Here is a 15,854-nt window from a genome sequence, read left to right as displayed (position 1 = left end):
AAGGTGATTTAAAACCCTATTTATTTGACTCTTTTTAAAAGCCAAACCCAGGACAAAAGGCTTGAATAGAGCACTCTGAAAACACTTGGTTCAAAAGTAAGACGGACCCCAAACTTGGATTATTTGACCCATTTTTTTTCTGGGTGGAGTCTATAGATGACCCAGATTATTTGGTATGCAATGAAGCAAATAGTAGGGGGTGGTCTTTTTTTCAGAATTCTCTTGTACAAAAAACATTACACAATTTTTGTAGGGTTTGTTTCTGCTAAACAACAAAGACTGCTGTGTCAAATCAAATATTGGGTTTGACCTCAAACCAGGAGTATTTTTAAATATATTTATACATATAATCTTTATCTGATAAATGACCCAAGTTAAAGTCAATGCTGGACCAATAAGTTCTTAAAATTTATGTATTTGGATATATAAACATTATTTCTTATATACAGGGTTGGGTAGGGTTACTTTAACTGAATTACTTTCAATTACTTTTGGATTACTCCAATACCAAATATGCTAATAAAAGACAATAAAAACTAAATATGAATAAAAATACTAAATTTTGTGCAGGCTTGTGGAGTAACGGAACACATGGAACAGCAAAAATGATGTTGGCAAGCTGTTCGGATTTATTTTCATTTTGTTTCTGTCGCATTTTACGTTCGTTTTGCCGGAGATCAAAGAGATCAAAGCCAGGAGAGAAAGCTTACCACATGTTGTGAGTCATAATTTTATTCATATTTAGTTTCAATTTAGTTTCTTTTGTCTTTTTTTAGCATATTTGGTATTGGAGTAATCTAAAAGTAATTGAAAGTAATCCAGTTAAAGTAACCCTACCCAACCCTGCTTATATATGAGCCAAGTTTGGGTCCAAATGGGACTAACCCAATACCTGTGTTGTTTTGCAGAAACTACATCCAATGAAAGTATGCATCTTGTTTTGAATAACCCAAACATTTGGGTTGTTACATGTAAAACAACCCGGATAAATAGGTCGAATTGATCCAAGTATTAGGTTTGTCCTATGTTTACTTTAGTTTTTTTTAGAGTGCAAGATGAGGTATAAAATTAGCCCGTTTTTGGTGGGTTTTGTTTTTTATGTTTTTCAAAATTCTCCTGTACAAAAAATAAATAAAAACATGACAATTTTACTTTGGGTTGTTTCTGGGAAACTACACGGGACATAGGGTCAAATCAACCAAATATTAGGTTGGTGCATTTTTTTTCTTTACCCTAAATTGGGTTATTTTTCATCCAACTGTGCATAAAAATGCTTTTTGTTTTGTTTTTGTTTTTATAAAGCCTCAGAATTGGGTTGTATTATACAAAAAAAAAAAACAGAAGGGTGGATCAAACATATCCAAAACAGAGGATTGGTCTATTTTTGACCCAAACTTGAGTCATTTTTTAAGTTTGCCGTGTATCATTAAAATAATTACACGATGACATTATTTTGTAGAATTGCGGAATCATATGTTCTTTAATGGGTCACAATTTGGGGCAGCAAGGCGGCTCAGGGGTTAGGGCGTGTGCGGCACAGTCCTGAGGTCATGAGATCGAACCTCCTGTGTGGAGTTTGCATGTTCTCCCCATGATTGCGTGGGTTTCCTTCGGGTACTTCGGTTTCCTCCCACATTCCAAAAACATGCATGTCAGGTTAATTGGCTGGTCCAAATTGTCCCTAGGTGTGAATGAGCAAGTGAGTTGTCTTGTCTCTGTGCGACTGGCAGGCAACTAGTTCAGGGTGTCCCCTGCCCATTGCCCGAAGATAGCTGGGATTGGCTCCAGTATCCCGCGACCCTACTGAGGATAAGCGGTGCAGCTAATGGATGGATGGATGGGTCACAATTTGGTCGATTTAATACTTTTTCCACATTTCCTAATATTGCTCCTGCACATGCGATTTATTTTATATTTGTTTACAAACGGTTACAAATTATTTCAGGATTTTATTAAAATGTGGTTATTAATTTGAAGACGGTGGCTTGGCCTGATATTAGTAATTTGTTTTCTTTCGGATGATAATCAAATATTTGCCCAATTTCCTAACCATTATGTGCCAAAAAGTAACAAATTGATCACGGATTTATAATTTCTTGGACTAAAAAAAAGAGTTTACTTCATACTGTGTCAATTCAAAGATCATATCTCAATTGAGGAAGCTCAGAAAGTTTCAGGGCGCGCAAAAAAAGCCCCTTTTTCCCACCACTGTCTTGTAAACTACTGTTCTTTTAAGGGTGGGCGTGGCCTCGAACTGAATGTTGTTCAATCAAAAGGCAGTTGCCGGTTTATAAATATCTCAAAGCCTCAGGGCCCACATGGTGCTGGCTCGCTGCGTCCACATGGACCGTCCAAACACATCATCTATCTAGAACTGTTTACAATTTAAAATAAAACATCAATCACATATAGGAATAATACTTTTACATTTACAGTGAACGACATCGTAGTGATTTACTCTTATCAGTTGCTTGCTCGATTAATTACACACTCATAGTAAATGCGAAAAAGAAGGCATCTGGACTCTGTCCCACTTTTCAATGTGAGCACACAGCCCCTCCCCAATCCTTTTCAGGGGGCCTCATGGTGTACATTCACTTGAGCGCTTGTAAAAGTGAAGAAGCAGAAAAGATATAATGAAGGCACAATAAAGGCAATCTTGAAAGTTCTCACTAATTCAATGACTGTATCAGGGGTCGCCAACCTTTTTAAGTGGAAAGCTCCTTTTTTTACTGATAAAAGGCTACCAGTTTGATATGGATTTCTAAAACGACTACATGTTATTACTGTGTTATTATTATGTTATTACCAAGTGGTAATTATAAGAATTAGGGTTAAAATAGACTCCATCACTAAAATGTATGTCTTGTACAAACTGAGTGATTTACATAAATAAATCAAAGGAATTTTGGAATATTGATCATATATTTAAAGACATTCATGTGGATACTTTATCAGGCCTGTTATTAATCTAATTTCCTAGAAACTCATGATGACCCATTCCAGAACCAGTCCGTGGCCTACCCACGTGTTCTTAGAGGGCTACCATGTTATTGATCTATTGGATAAACCGGACAGGCCATTTAAAACCCTAACCTCATCCCCAAAACAAATTTATTGCATATTAAAAACTAGATCTTAACATTAGAGCGGCTGTATAAAACCGATACCAACTTTTAACAGTAATGATAACAATCCAGAGTACCATTAGTACCTTTTAATAACAAATTTCACCCTGAAAAAGTCCAACGACAGATAATTCTAAGACAATATTTACAGTGTATACTTCATGTAGCCAAATGTATGTATTTTCTTTAAAGTGGCATCATATTTAAAGGGTCAGTGTGTATAACTTAGCACCCTTTTAATGGTAAAAAAAAGCAATATTGATTAAGATAATACGCAAAAATACGTGAACTGTCCTAAACAGTTGCATCTTTTAAAATACGCATACGTCAAGTAATCTGCATTTATTTTACATAACATTAGCCTCATATTAAGTGAGCCGAGATCATTTTTTTGCCATCTTGCTGCTATGTTTATCGAAAAACCTCAAAAGGGCTGGGCAAAAAAATGAAATGTAGAATGGTTCGTTTTGGTCACCTTTAGTCTTTGTAGTATTTTTCCTTTTGCTTTTTAGTACTCCTTTGTGGTTGCACTACAGCCTCCAGTGACATCTAGTGGTCAAATAATAAATACTGCCTCTTTAAGGTTACGTTTATTTTCTTGTTTCTAGTAACCAACCGAGATCAATAATACTTATCGGTATTTGGACTGGCCGTAAACTCCCCCTTTTCGCCTGGTTTTGCAAAACAACCCTTAGTAACCTTTGAAACTTTAACCCGTTTGTTGACCGTGACTTGAAGTGTCTACTCTAGCTGGCCCTGTCAGTATGACCCCCAAATCCCACTTTTATATCCCGAGCTGCCAAGTATTGAAAATTGTGTTTCAGAATAAATAATAACAAGGTTTTCCTAGGAGCATTTAAGTAAATGTAAATGGTCTGCTTTTATGTTGCACCTTTCAAGTCACTGAAGATCTCCGAAAGGGCTTTACAATGTGATTCACACTTACCCATTCACACACACTCACATACCGATAGCGGCGTCAGCCATGCAAGGCAACTACCTGCCTATTGGGGGCATTAGGGATTCAGTGTCTTGCCCAAGGAGACTTCAAAATATAACACGAAGGAGCTGGGAATCGAACCTGTGATCTCTTGATCCCGAGATAAGTGCTTTACCTCCTGAGCAACTGCCACCAGTTTTAAGTTATAAGTGGGGGGTTTTGGGGTTTTTAAGGGTTATTGATCTATCTTCGTTATTCATTATCCATTATCCGTTATCGGTCAGTTCATTATACGCTACAAAGCCTAGGAGCCGGACACTTACTCTCAGCCAAAAGGCTAAGCTAAGGTCCTAGCCCTAAAGCCTTGTTGCGATCATTGCGAATGCACCGTTCCCGGAGGTACTGCAATACCGGGCCGATGCGTGGAGAGGACAGAGCAAGCTCTTATTCCATCTCAAATCACCCATATCCGATACAGTCCATGTTGTTACTTTAAAAAACTGGACCAAATAGCGATCATATATAATTTACATACATCCATTATCTGCACCGCTTATCCTTAGTAGGGTCACGGGGGTGCTGGAGCCCATCCCAGCTATCTTCGGGTAGTGGGCAGGTGACACCTTGAACTGCTTGCCAGTCGCAGGGCAAACAGAGACAGACAACTCACTTGCTTATTCACACCTAAGAACAATTTGGACCAGCCAATAAACCTGACATATTTTGTAACGTAGGAGGAAACCAGAGTGCCCGGAGGAAAACCACGCAAGCACAGGTAGAACATGCAAACTCCACATAGGAATGTTCGATCTCATAACCTCAGAACTGCGCCACGGACGTGCTAACCAATCAGCTGCCGTGCTGCCCTCATAAATAACTTTACAATAGTTGTAAAAAATCAACCTATTTTTAAAACTTAACATTTTAAATATAAAAAGAACAGTGCAGAATTTGTTTTCAATTTTATTAGTTTTAAATTAAAAAAAAACGTATATTTAGTAATTTGCTCTAAACTGGGGTAGTAAAGTACAGATGATTGGGAGTATTTGGTAGATCTGTTTATCCTAATGTTCGAACGATCAATAACCTCAATTCACCTTGTCTGAAACCCTATCTTTGTTTTCGTTAGAACTAAGCACTGAGTTTTGCCTCGAGCAGAAAAAAAGAAACAAGTTGATAATCAACCTTTGATAACTCAGATACCCCGGCAGGGCCTCTGAAGGTGACTGAGTGCACTCGAAAAGGCGGGGGGGGGGAAACCCTGCCAAAATGACAAAACGCCACCGCCAGTCTTCTCCGAAATCTAAAAAAGCCACGACGGCAGGAAAGTGGTGCGGCTGTCGCGTTTTTACTTTCTCACGCAACGCAGAAGCCGAACAAAAGAAAGCTTGACCTTTTGTGGGTGTTGCAAACAGGCAGGAAACTCACAGTGGGAGCAGTTTTGTTTTATGGACTTTGATGGTTCTGTACGGTTAGCTCGCTTAGCATAGCAGACAATGAGGCGAAAATGCACCCACGGTATTCATCTGAGAAAATATTTTACCATCATATTTTGGGGTGACACTTTAAGAACCAGGCAACCCTGACCTAATTTGTCTGTCTCCAAATGTCAGCTTTAAGAAATCCAATTTTTAGGGGTTAGGTATATGAATTATATGAGGAATGCCATCTGACAGAAAAACCTGGCTCAATCAAAAATGGCTTAAAAGGGACAGTGTTTAATATTTGGCCGCTAGATGTCACTGTTTTATGAAGTGCGACCGAAAACAAGTGCTACTAAGTACAAGGAAGTATATCAACTATGGAGACTCAAAGCTGCCAAAATTTCTCGAGTATTTAAAAGAGTGCTTGTTGAAACCAAATCAAATTCATATGGAAAGCACTCTTTTCAGGCAACCCAAAACACCTAATACGCAAACAAACAATGGTTAAAATAAAAACAAAATAGATAATATTATAAATAAAATATAATTATGGCAAGTCACAGACTAGCCATTTGAGTAAAGGGACCTTTTTACATGATAGTTCCTGTATTTTGGCTTGATATTCAAACCAATATGTCATGGTTGCCATGGCGCCCAATTGGCCATGCCAGTTTGGCGTCAGCTGCGGCTCGATTGGCTTCCTTTCTATTTAAGCTCAGTGCTCTCACTCACCCTATGTCAGTCCGTTAATGAACCTCTGCACCCGCAAGTGGTGGGTTCAGACTCTGTCCGGTTTCCTGCTTGTGTTTCCTGTCCAGTTTTGTTCCTGTCTATTTTGTCCAGTTTAATATTGATCTCCAGTTTCGTTTCCCATCTAGCTTGTCCTGTTTAATTTCGATATCAAGTTTTTATATCAATTCTGTATGTGCCGTCCTTTCCGGTATAGACCCCATCTGTCCGATATCTGCTCGTGCAATTTGTATCGATCTCGTCGGTCTCTGGCTTCCTGTCATTCCACACCAGACTGCTGCCTTACGTCTTCCGCCCAACGATCGTCGAATCACTGGCGTTTGGGTTAACATGCATGACTACCCCATTTCCCCTAAAATAAAATCTTGTGTGAGAAACGTCACGCATTTGGGTTATCCTCCTGTTCCGGTTCATGACACAATATTGCTTTATTATAATGATCAAGTTTTTTTGACGAATAAAAGGAGGCTCTAAATAATCCAATTTGTCTCTTTAAAGTTAGTAATTATTTTTAAAGCTTTCAAGCATGTAGCCGCTACATGCTATTGCTATCACTTTCTAGGACACCCAAGCTAGTTGACATTTTTTTATTAATCTCATCGTTAACATAATAAAAATGTTTTAGTAATTATTTGTATGATAAAAGGCCCAGGCCATACAATCCCAACAATATTTACATAAAATAAAGAAATAAAAGAGGTCTACCATACACCAAAACGCTAAAGATTAGTTCAAGTCAAGTGTCAAAAGCAAAAAATAAATAAATGAATGCACCAGAAAACAGACTATCAACCAACATGCAAGAACAGAAAACCATGGGCTTGTGACTGGGTTTATATTTAACCTAAAAAAAAAAAAGAAAGGAAGCAGAAAAGTAGATGGTATCTCTCAACCCAGAAACAATTTGATTCATCTCTTTTTATTGTTACTCAATCTATGAAATGTTCCTTCCATGAGTTACCTTATACGATATATTTGTAATGTATTATTTGCTTACACAAGTTAAAATCATAAGTCTAAAGCTAACCCTTAGCTAGCTAAATGCAAGTTAGGGAGAATTTCCCCAAGCAAAGATCCTAGGTTGTTTTCAATACATGAGTAATTCTCAATGTTTGAAACTCAACTGAGGAGATGCAACAGAAAAGCTTTTTTCCTGAAGGTGCTAAAAAAATGCAAAATATAGACACTTATCTACATAAAAGAAATAGCCATGCCTGAAATTGTTCATTCTTCTTTGACATTATACATTGTGATTAATTTTCTTTCAATCCCTTTCTGTAGAATTTATTATGATCCCACACTACACTTACTACTACTACTACTACTACGAAGGAGCAGGAAATAGTTGTGGAACATATCAACTCTCACGTGGGGGTGAAGAAAACTTATTACACCCCACCACGACCCAAGCTACTCTGTACGCATGCTCGCTCAGTTTCCTTCTCCCAGCAAAATGCTACACACAAACACAAGAAGAAGAATAGAAGAATGACAAGAAGACAATTTTACAAAACAGCCGCAGTCAGCAAATTCAACTCATCCGGATCACCATACATGCATAGTAAGAAATAATGCAAGTGCACATACCCAAACATGAACCTCATCGTCCGGCCAGTGTGGAGAGTTTTTTTTCCCTTTCGCAACTCCCGGCAACCCCCTCCCTCACTTGCAGTCGCTCACACAAGCATGCACATTTCTTTGTCTCGGAATTCAGGGTCAGGTGGTCGCTCCAACGCGTTTGTGGTTGGCTGGAGAAGACTTGCCGAGCATCTGGCGGCCGGCCAGATGGGGGCTGTCCCGTGAATTTGCCGCTAAACGCTAGAAAATCTACACCGCAACAAAGTCATTTCCATGGCTGAAAAAGGGGGAAGGACGGTCACTGTAACAGCAGGCGGGTATTTGGAAAAAAAGGGAAGGCTTTGCCCATTGATCTATCATGTGGGCTGTACATCCTGGTGCTTTAAAGCCTCACCCCCCAAAAATGTACCCTTGCTTCCTTTCATTGCAAAATCCTCAAAAGTATCCACAAAGTATTAATTGCCCACATGTTACAGCAGGGTACACAAACCTTTTTGAAGATGAGAGCTGCTTTATTGTTACTGAAAGGTTGCCAGTTTGATATCCATTTCTAAAATAACAGAAGTTGTTAGGTTATTACTATGCTGGTACTATTTTATTACCATAAGCAGTGTCTGAAATAACGTCTGCTCGGCCAACTTATGAAACGTCTCCGCCCGGGTGGCCGACAACATTTTCAAGAAAAACAAAAACAAAAAAACAAAGGCTTTTTCAAATGAACGTTTGCTTTACTCCGATTTCGAAATCTACGTTCAGTTTGGAAATTTCAAAATTTCGGTTCGTTTGTCAATTTGCATACTCAGCAGCCGATCAGAAGCCTGCATCGAATAACTTTGTGTTTCCGGTATTTCCCGATCGTTACAAGGTCGTGCATTTGCATATCATTTTTCCAAAGTAGAGGCACAGAGAACGCAAGAAAAATGGATAAGTGGTTATGAATCAAGCCAAAACCTCAGCCCCAGAAGAAAGATTCAAAAGAAGCTAACAAAAATTGATGACGCGACAAAACGTAAACGTACATTAAAAGCATCGTGGAACGACAAGTTCCCGTGGCTTGTAGCAGACGACGCAACGCAAACATTGCATGAATGAAGATGAGTCAATACAGGTACATACTGAAGGCAGATGGAAAACAGCGATGTCATATACATGCAATGAATGTTATAAGTACCGTAGATTTATAATAAACTTAATTCTAAAGTGTTGTTCTGTTATATATTCTGATTATCAATCCCTAATACTTTGCAACAATGTTTTTTTTTTCGAATAGTCATCTTATTGTGTTTCAAGTTGGGGAAAAATAGGGCAGGCAACTTTATGGCTGGGCAGGCAACATTTCAGAGTTGTCTGCCCTGGTGTCTGGTAACTTTTTGTCATGAGTTTTAGACACTGCCGTAAGAAATCAAATTTCCACCTTTGCTAGATCTTAAGAAATATTTTTGACAGAAGTTAGAAAAAAACTGTGAAAAAGAGCAAAACTATCGAACACCCGCTTTATAAGACAACTTTTTACAAGTTTAATACATTTTCTTATTTCACGAAAAAACTAGCTAAAGTAGTTTGGAATAAGAAAAAAATATTAATTAATCTTCTGCCACTTGTTGTTTTTTCTGTGTATTTGAACTTGTACATCACAATCCATTATCCCCGATCACATATGAATGCAAGTGCATTGCACATTTTGTCAGGCTTGGTGTCTCATTTTTGCCGTTCTGGTCATCGAAAAGTAAATGGAACTCATCTGGTTGCAATCCATTACATACTCGCAGCAACATGCAATCGGGGGCTAGCAGAGCGAATTTTTGTCCATCCTGTTGGATTTATTTTGACGTTCTCCCCACCAAAATTTGATTTGTACTCATGCGGCTGTAATCCATTATCCCCGCTTGCATATTGCTGCAAGTGGGGACTAGCAGAGCGCACTTTTCTTGGGCCTGGTGTTTTTTTTGCAGTTACTCCCACCTAAAGTGAAGTGCACACATACAGTTGAGATTCGGTATCCCCAAATACAAATTGCTGCGAGAAAAGACTGGCAGAAGAACCCTTTTTTTGGGAGGATGCCCGCTGAAATAAAATGGATGGTTGTAGCTGTGATCCACTATCTTCAGTTGACTATTGCTGAGAGTGGGGGCCGAGAGAGAAAATGAGTGCCTCCATGGCGGCTTTTTTCCTGTTCTTTGCATCTCATATCATCTAAACTGATCCGTGCAGCCCTGATCCATTATCCCTGATTGACTATTGCTGTGAGCAGGGCCCGGCAGAGCGCATGTTTTTTGCGCATTTCCTCATCTTGCAGGGCGGTCCACCATCCCCCCCATCCCCCCCACTAACTGCAATAAAGTAAGAGATCTTAAAATTGAGATTGGTGTTTAAGGTTAGAACATACCTGACTTACTCAATCTGTTCTGATTCAGAAAATTGCTCAATAGAGCGGATTAAGAAACTTCTCTTAATTAGTCTGTTTTTATGATGAATGGCAAAAACCTCGAAATTAGCAACTAGCTACAAACTGGAATATAAATGCATCACTCGTCGTCAAAGCTAGCGGCTAGCGACACTTGCACTCCTGATCCCCAAGGTTTGAAAAAACCCTCCTCAAAGGCAATTGTAAATCTCAAATGGCTACAAAAAAAGTCTTATTTTCACATGATCCTAGTTGAAAACATCTAAATAATGAAATACTTTTTATCAAGCTACTCACTAGCTTGTGTGACACAATTTGCTCTGTTTGTTGGCAGACTTTTTCCCTTGCTCTCCTTTAAATGTTGTTCGTATCTGATACAATTTGGGTGCACAGAACGAGACCGTGCCACTTTTAGATAAGTTTATCATGATGTATGGTTTTCTTAATACGTATTGGGTTTGAAGATCGAACCACTTGTTGTGGAAATCTGGACACAAGTGAACCCAATTGCCTCACATTTCACGGCGAGTGACTCGCAAAACCCCGGGACGTCCCCCTAATTTGGCAATATTTTCTCCTCTGAGACATTTTTATGGCCGCTGAGCAAAGCCGAGGAGGGGGAGGGTTAATCGGGGGAGGGGTTGCAAAAAGGCAGAAGAAATGAAAATATGAAGTCACGCTTGCTGAGCTACTTTATAGCTGGAACCAAAGTTTTGACCGGGATTGACCCCAGTTTCATTCATCAACTTCGAATTGGGCTGTATTCTGAATTTCCAAATTGAATTAAATACATGGATTTCAACTGACGCCACCTCATGAGCTGTGGAATTGAATTTGAGTGACAGGAAGGAGAATTAATGCAGTTTAAAATGGAATGCTGGGAAATTAAAATGATTCAATCTACCATACAGGTAAAGTCAGACTTGCAAATGCTCATTTTTTAAAATCCATCAGTTTCATTAGTGCGTAGCAGCCTAGCAAACCATCCAACAATTTTGGTAGATAGCCGGCACAGTAATCTTTATTGCACTCAGTAGCTAGATACCGTCTCTGCAGCATATTTCAATAGATTTATGGAACCAATAACCAAAGGATTACTGTATTTTCTTTTTTTTTTTTTTTTTTTACTCATTTATAGTTTTTTCATTACGGATAAGATCAATTTTAATCGTTTATCACATTTTTGCGAGTAGCAATTCTATACAAATCCTTCAAAGGTAACTTTTACAACACGGATTACGAAACTACAGGAGATGAATTCCAGAGCCTGACGTCAGCGCTGTGCCCTGATTTTCTTCTCCTCAACTCCGCAAACACAACTGGCAGCACAAAGGCAGCACATGTGGGAACCATATGAGCCCCGAAATCCCATTGAAATAAAAAGCTACCTTCATGTAATATCCGATGACCCATCAAATACACTAGAATTAAAAGTGACAGCTGGATGGAAATTCCCCCATATGTTCCTCGTCACCCTTTTCCTTTAAGATGGCTTCTGTTATGGTACTCACCTCCATCTTCCACTTGGCCAGCCACTCCTCTCGGGTGCGCTTGCTAATGTAATAAGGGTCTCCGGCCTGGAAGGTTATTCTGGGTACGGGCCTCTGACGTAGGCTGATCTCCCCGCCAACGCCCCCTCGCAACCTCCCGCGATCTGCCTGTTATTCGGATTTTCACATTAAAAAACGAGAAATTAGCTAGAATCATTTCATTGTTTTTTTTTAATGTATATAAAAAAAGGTTTCTGTCCAGATTGGTGGCACCATCACACCAAATCTTCCCGGTTTGCAGAAGAATTCCTAATTTTATTTGAAGGTAATGTTTTTTTTGTTTTGTTTTTTTGTAAAAGCAGAGTTCAGTTTTAAGACGCTGCTTACGGCGCATAAATTACGATAGCCACTGATTACTTCTCGTCTTTTTCATAAGCTAAGCTAGCTGTCCAGCAGCCTTGTCAGCTAATCAATTACACGCCAAAACATAAGCCATTTTTTTTTGCTAGCAATGCTAAATGTGTAAAAATGTCCCCCCAAAGTATTATTCTGATTTTCTTGTCTTTATGCTAAGCTATGCTAGCTGTCCAGCAGCCTTGTCAGCTAATCAATCACACCCAGAAACAGTTTTAGGCTAGCCATGCTAAATGTCTAAAAATCTCAGCCCAAAGTATTATTCTGCTTTTCTAGCAAAGCCAAAAGTTAAAAAAGGAAATCCAATATTGTTATTGTGTTTTCCTTGTCTTCATGCTTACCTAAGCTAGCAGTTCAGTGGTCTTGTCAATAAATCAATCACACCCAAAAATTTCAGCTATCTTCCAGAATTTAGACTGGAAACGCTAAAACTCTAAAAATCTCAACCTTAAGTATCGTTCTGTTTTTTTTGTCTTTATGATAAGCTATGCTAGCTGTCAAGCAGCTTTGTAAACTAATCAATTGCACCCAAAACATAAACCATTTTCTCGTTATCAGGCTAGCAACACTAAGTCAAAAATTGAAACCCCAAAGTATTATCCTGCTTTTCTAGCAATGCCAAAAGTCTAAAAATGCAACGCAAAAGTGTTATTCTGCTGTCCTTGTCTTTACGCTTACCTAGGTTGGCTTTTCAGTGTTCTTGGCAATATATCAATCACACCCAAAAATGTCAGCTATCTTCCAAAATTTAGGCTAGAAATGCTAATACTCTAAAAATCTCGGCCTAAAGTATCCTTCTGATAAGCTATGTTAGCTGTCCAGCAGCTTTGTAAACTAATCATACCCCGAAACAAAAAAACATTTTGCAGTTTTTAGGCTAGCAAGACCGAAGTATTACTCTGCTTTACTGCTAAGCTACTCTAGCTGGCCCTGTCAGCGAATTAATTCCACCCCGAAAGTACAGCTATCCAGTTTTTAGGCTAGGAATGCTAAATGTCCAAATCTTAGCCTTGATAATTTATCTGATTTTAGTCATCGAGCTAAACTGTGCTAACAAAAGCTTGTTTGAGGAGTCAATTTTATTGAAAAAAAGCATGACTAGATTGGCCGTAGAGAAAATTAACAGCCTTTGACTAGCCTTTAGTTTAGGCTAGCCAGTATTGGGCCAAAACTGCTCCCAGCTGGCTGAAATTTTGGGGCAAAATTTGTATTAAAAAACTAGGAGCTGGCTGAAATTAGGGGGTGTGATTGATTAGCTTACAAGGCTCCTGGACATCTAGCGTAGCTTAGCATAAAGGCTGGACAAATGCTTTTAGACTAAAAATCTCGGCTTAAATTAATTATCTGCTCTTGGTCATTGTGCTCAACAAGTTTCCTAGCTTGCTTGGTCTTAATGATAAGGATCACAAAAATCAAACTTACTTCGCTTCTGACTGCTTCCATGTCATCTTCCTCTGTGTGCTCCACATCTGTGTTAGAAAAAAAAACTGTTTATGGCGAGCCACACCTTTGTTTGCGCCTTTTGGAGGCGTTTACCGACCCCAAAAGACTTCTTATTGATGCAATTAACACAAGGGTGTGAATGTGAGCTGTAATGGTTGTTTTTATGGTTATATGGTTGGTTATATGTGCTATATGTCCCCTCTGATTGGCCGGAGAACAGTTTAGGTTGGACCCCAATTCTTTTGTTAAAGGTCATCTTGGGTTAACAAGGGACCAAATGACACAAAGGTTCAGCAAAAAGAATTAGCATTTAGCTTTAGCTTCATAGAAAATGAATGGTAAGGCAAAGTTGGCGCGCCAAGACAAATCGTGTCATTTCTTTGACTATAGGAGAGTTATGCTGGGTTTATTTTTACCCAGGCTCTCTGCTTAAACACTGTCGCCCTAATGGATTGATGGAGGCCCCACTCGGCCTCCGGAGACGGCAGCTGACAAAACAAGCTCCAAAATGCTAACCTGGTCGTTATTCTGGTCGCAAACTTCTTGACGATGAGAGCTACTTTTTTTTGTTCATGATTAGTGCGAAGGGCTACACGTTTGACAAATATTTCTAAGATAAGATACTTATCGAGTTGTTACTATGTTAATATTGTGTTGTTACAAAATTGTAGGGTTCTTATGAGGCAAAAAATAGCTTCCCTTTCTACAACAAGAACTAGCATTGTTTTCTGTGGGGAAAACTTCTTTATCCAAGCAGACAAATGACATCATCTTTTTCTACACTAAAAACTCGCATTGTCTTTTTGTATGCCAGAAACTCGATTCCTATGTTTTTTGTGTCTGCTTCTTCATCTGCACTGAAAAGTTAAACCGTCTCTATGTCGAAAACTAATGTTGTCCTACTATGCTTTTCTTGCGCATTGAGCTACATAGTCATTTCTTTTCATTTTTACTTAGTGCAACTTACGTGTGTTTTGGTTATACCTTACCATGCATTATTTTGCCTAGTGTGGCAGAATTTCTTTTTAATATTAGCGAAATATTTACTATCTTCCAGAAGATTTACCCGTTTGTTATGCATTTCTAAAATAACTTTTCATGATATTACTATGTTGTTACTATGTTAATCATATGTTAGAACCGGGTGATTTTTATAAAATAGGCTCAATTAACCACTGAAACATTTGGGTCTTTGCCTATATTTATTCTGAATATTTATTCCGTGGACTTTTGCATTTTTTTTTAACTGCCAATGGATGACTGGAAGCTCCAAACGAAGTTTTGTTGTTCTTTGACAATGACAACACATTTTCTGTACTTGAACTATAACTTCCAATTGACCATATTCTCCAGACATTGAATGATAAGGCACATCACCCAAAACCGTGTTTTGTGAGATATCTTTCTTAGGCGCATGAAATCAAAACTACAGTTAGAGCTACGGTTGCATCAAAAGTAATGCGATAGAAAGTTAAAGTAAAAGGATTTCATAATTATAATGAAATCTGGTATCACCACAAAAATTAGTTGATTTATAAATCGTATTCTCCTGTTCGAACTTCCCTATAATCTGGAAAATACTGTACATATATAAATTTCTGTAAAGGCCAATTTTTAAAGAGTTCATCATGTATTCAAAGACACTGACTTCTCATGCCAGCTAGAAATCAAATCTCATAGAAAATCGCAATGACCCATCACTTGTCTTCCCGTGGGCTACGTGGGTTTTCTTAGGGGGCTACATATTGCCCACGCGCACCACCTTGGTGACCCGGCTAAGAAGTCTGCAGTTTTAAGATGGGGTTCTGGTTTCAAACAGGTTTAAATGAACTTTTGGTGGAAAGTTATAATTGGTGGAAAGTTTATCAATTTACACTGTACAGTTTGGATTTTATCAACAAAGTCAAGGCTAGGCTTTCAATCCAGGTTTAAAAAGCAAAAAACAATATACAACAAATCAAAAGAAACACGATACCACATAAAAGTGCAGCCTGGTAAGCAATTCGGAGCACGATGCCAAGGAGCCTGTGCAGTCCCAAAAGAGGGTCACTCCTAGCAGCCAGGTGGCGCTCTAGGCTGTGCATGACTTTTTTCTTCTTCTCCTTATTGCAAGTAATGAAGGTCACGGGCAAGGGAGAGTGAAGCATTCAGGCGAAGTGAGGAGAGATAGGGTGATAGAGGAGAAGCTTCATCTCTATCTTGGCTTGTCATCACTTTTCCTCCCTGAGAAGCAGCCGTGATTTGTTGCCTTTTCTCTCATACACACTACAACCAAGTATTAAG

At 38.8% G+C, this 15,854-nt stretch overlaps 1 protein-coding gene and 1 pseudogene across 3 annotated transcripts in view; both read right to left on the bottom strand.

Annotated features, from left to right (window-relative positions):
• Positions 1–15,854, bottom strand: part of LOC148351964 (DNA (cytosine-5)-methyltransferase 3A-like) — a 46,166-nt gene that overhangs the window by 19,526 nt on the left and 10,786 nt on the right. For all 3 annotated transcript variants that reach the window (XM_088354242.1, XM_088354244.1, XM_088354243.1), the window contains exons 5-6: positions 13,551–13,597; positions 11,736–11,882 (exon numbers count right to left, since the gene is read on the bottom strand). In XM_088354242.1, the coding sequence (XP_088210368.1) occupies positions 11,736–11,882; positions 13,551–13,597 (194 nt within the window). The remainder of the gene's footprint in view (positions 1–11,735; positions 11,883–13,550; positions 13,598–15,854) is intronic.
• LOC148351965 (U2 spliceosomal RNA) lies at positions 4,446–4,585 on the bottom strand (annotated as a pseudogene).

The sequence above is a fragment of the Urocampus carinirostris genome, chromosome 15, assembly GCF_059441175.1.
Source record: "Urocampus carinirostris isolate Australia breed hairy pipefish chromosome 15, RoL_Ucar_1.0, whole genome shotgun sequence".
NCBI lineage: Eukaryota > Metazoa > Chordata > Actinopteri > Syngnathiformes > Syngnathidae > Urocampus > Urocampus carinirostris.
The sequence above is the reverse complement of the archived record's forward strand: the minus strand, read 5'-3'. Positions and strand labels throughout refer to the sequence as shown.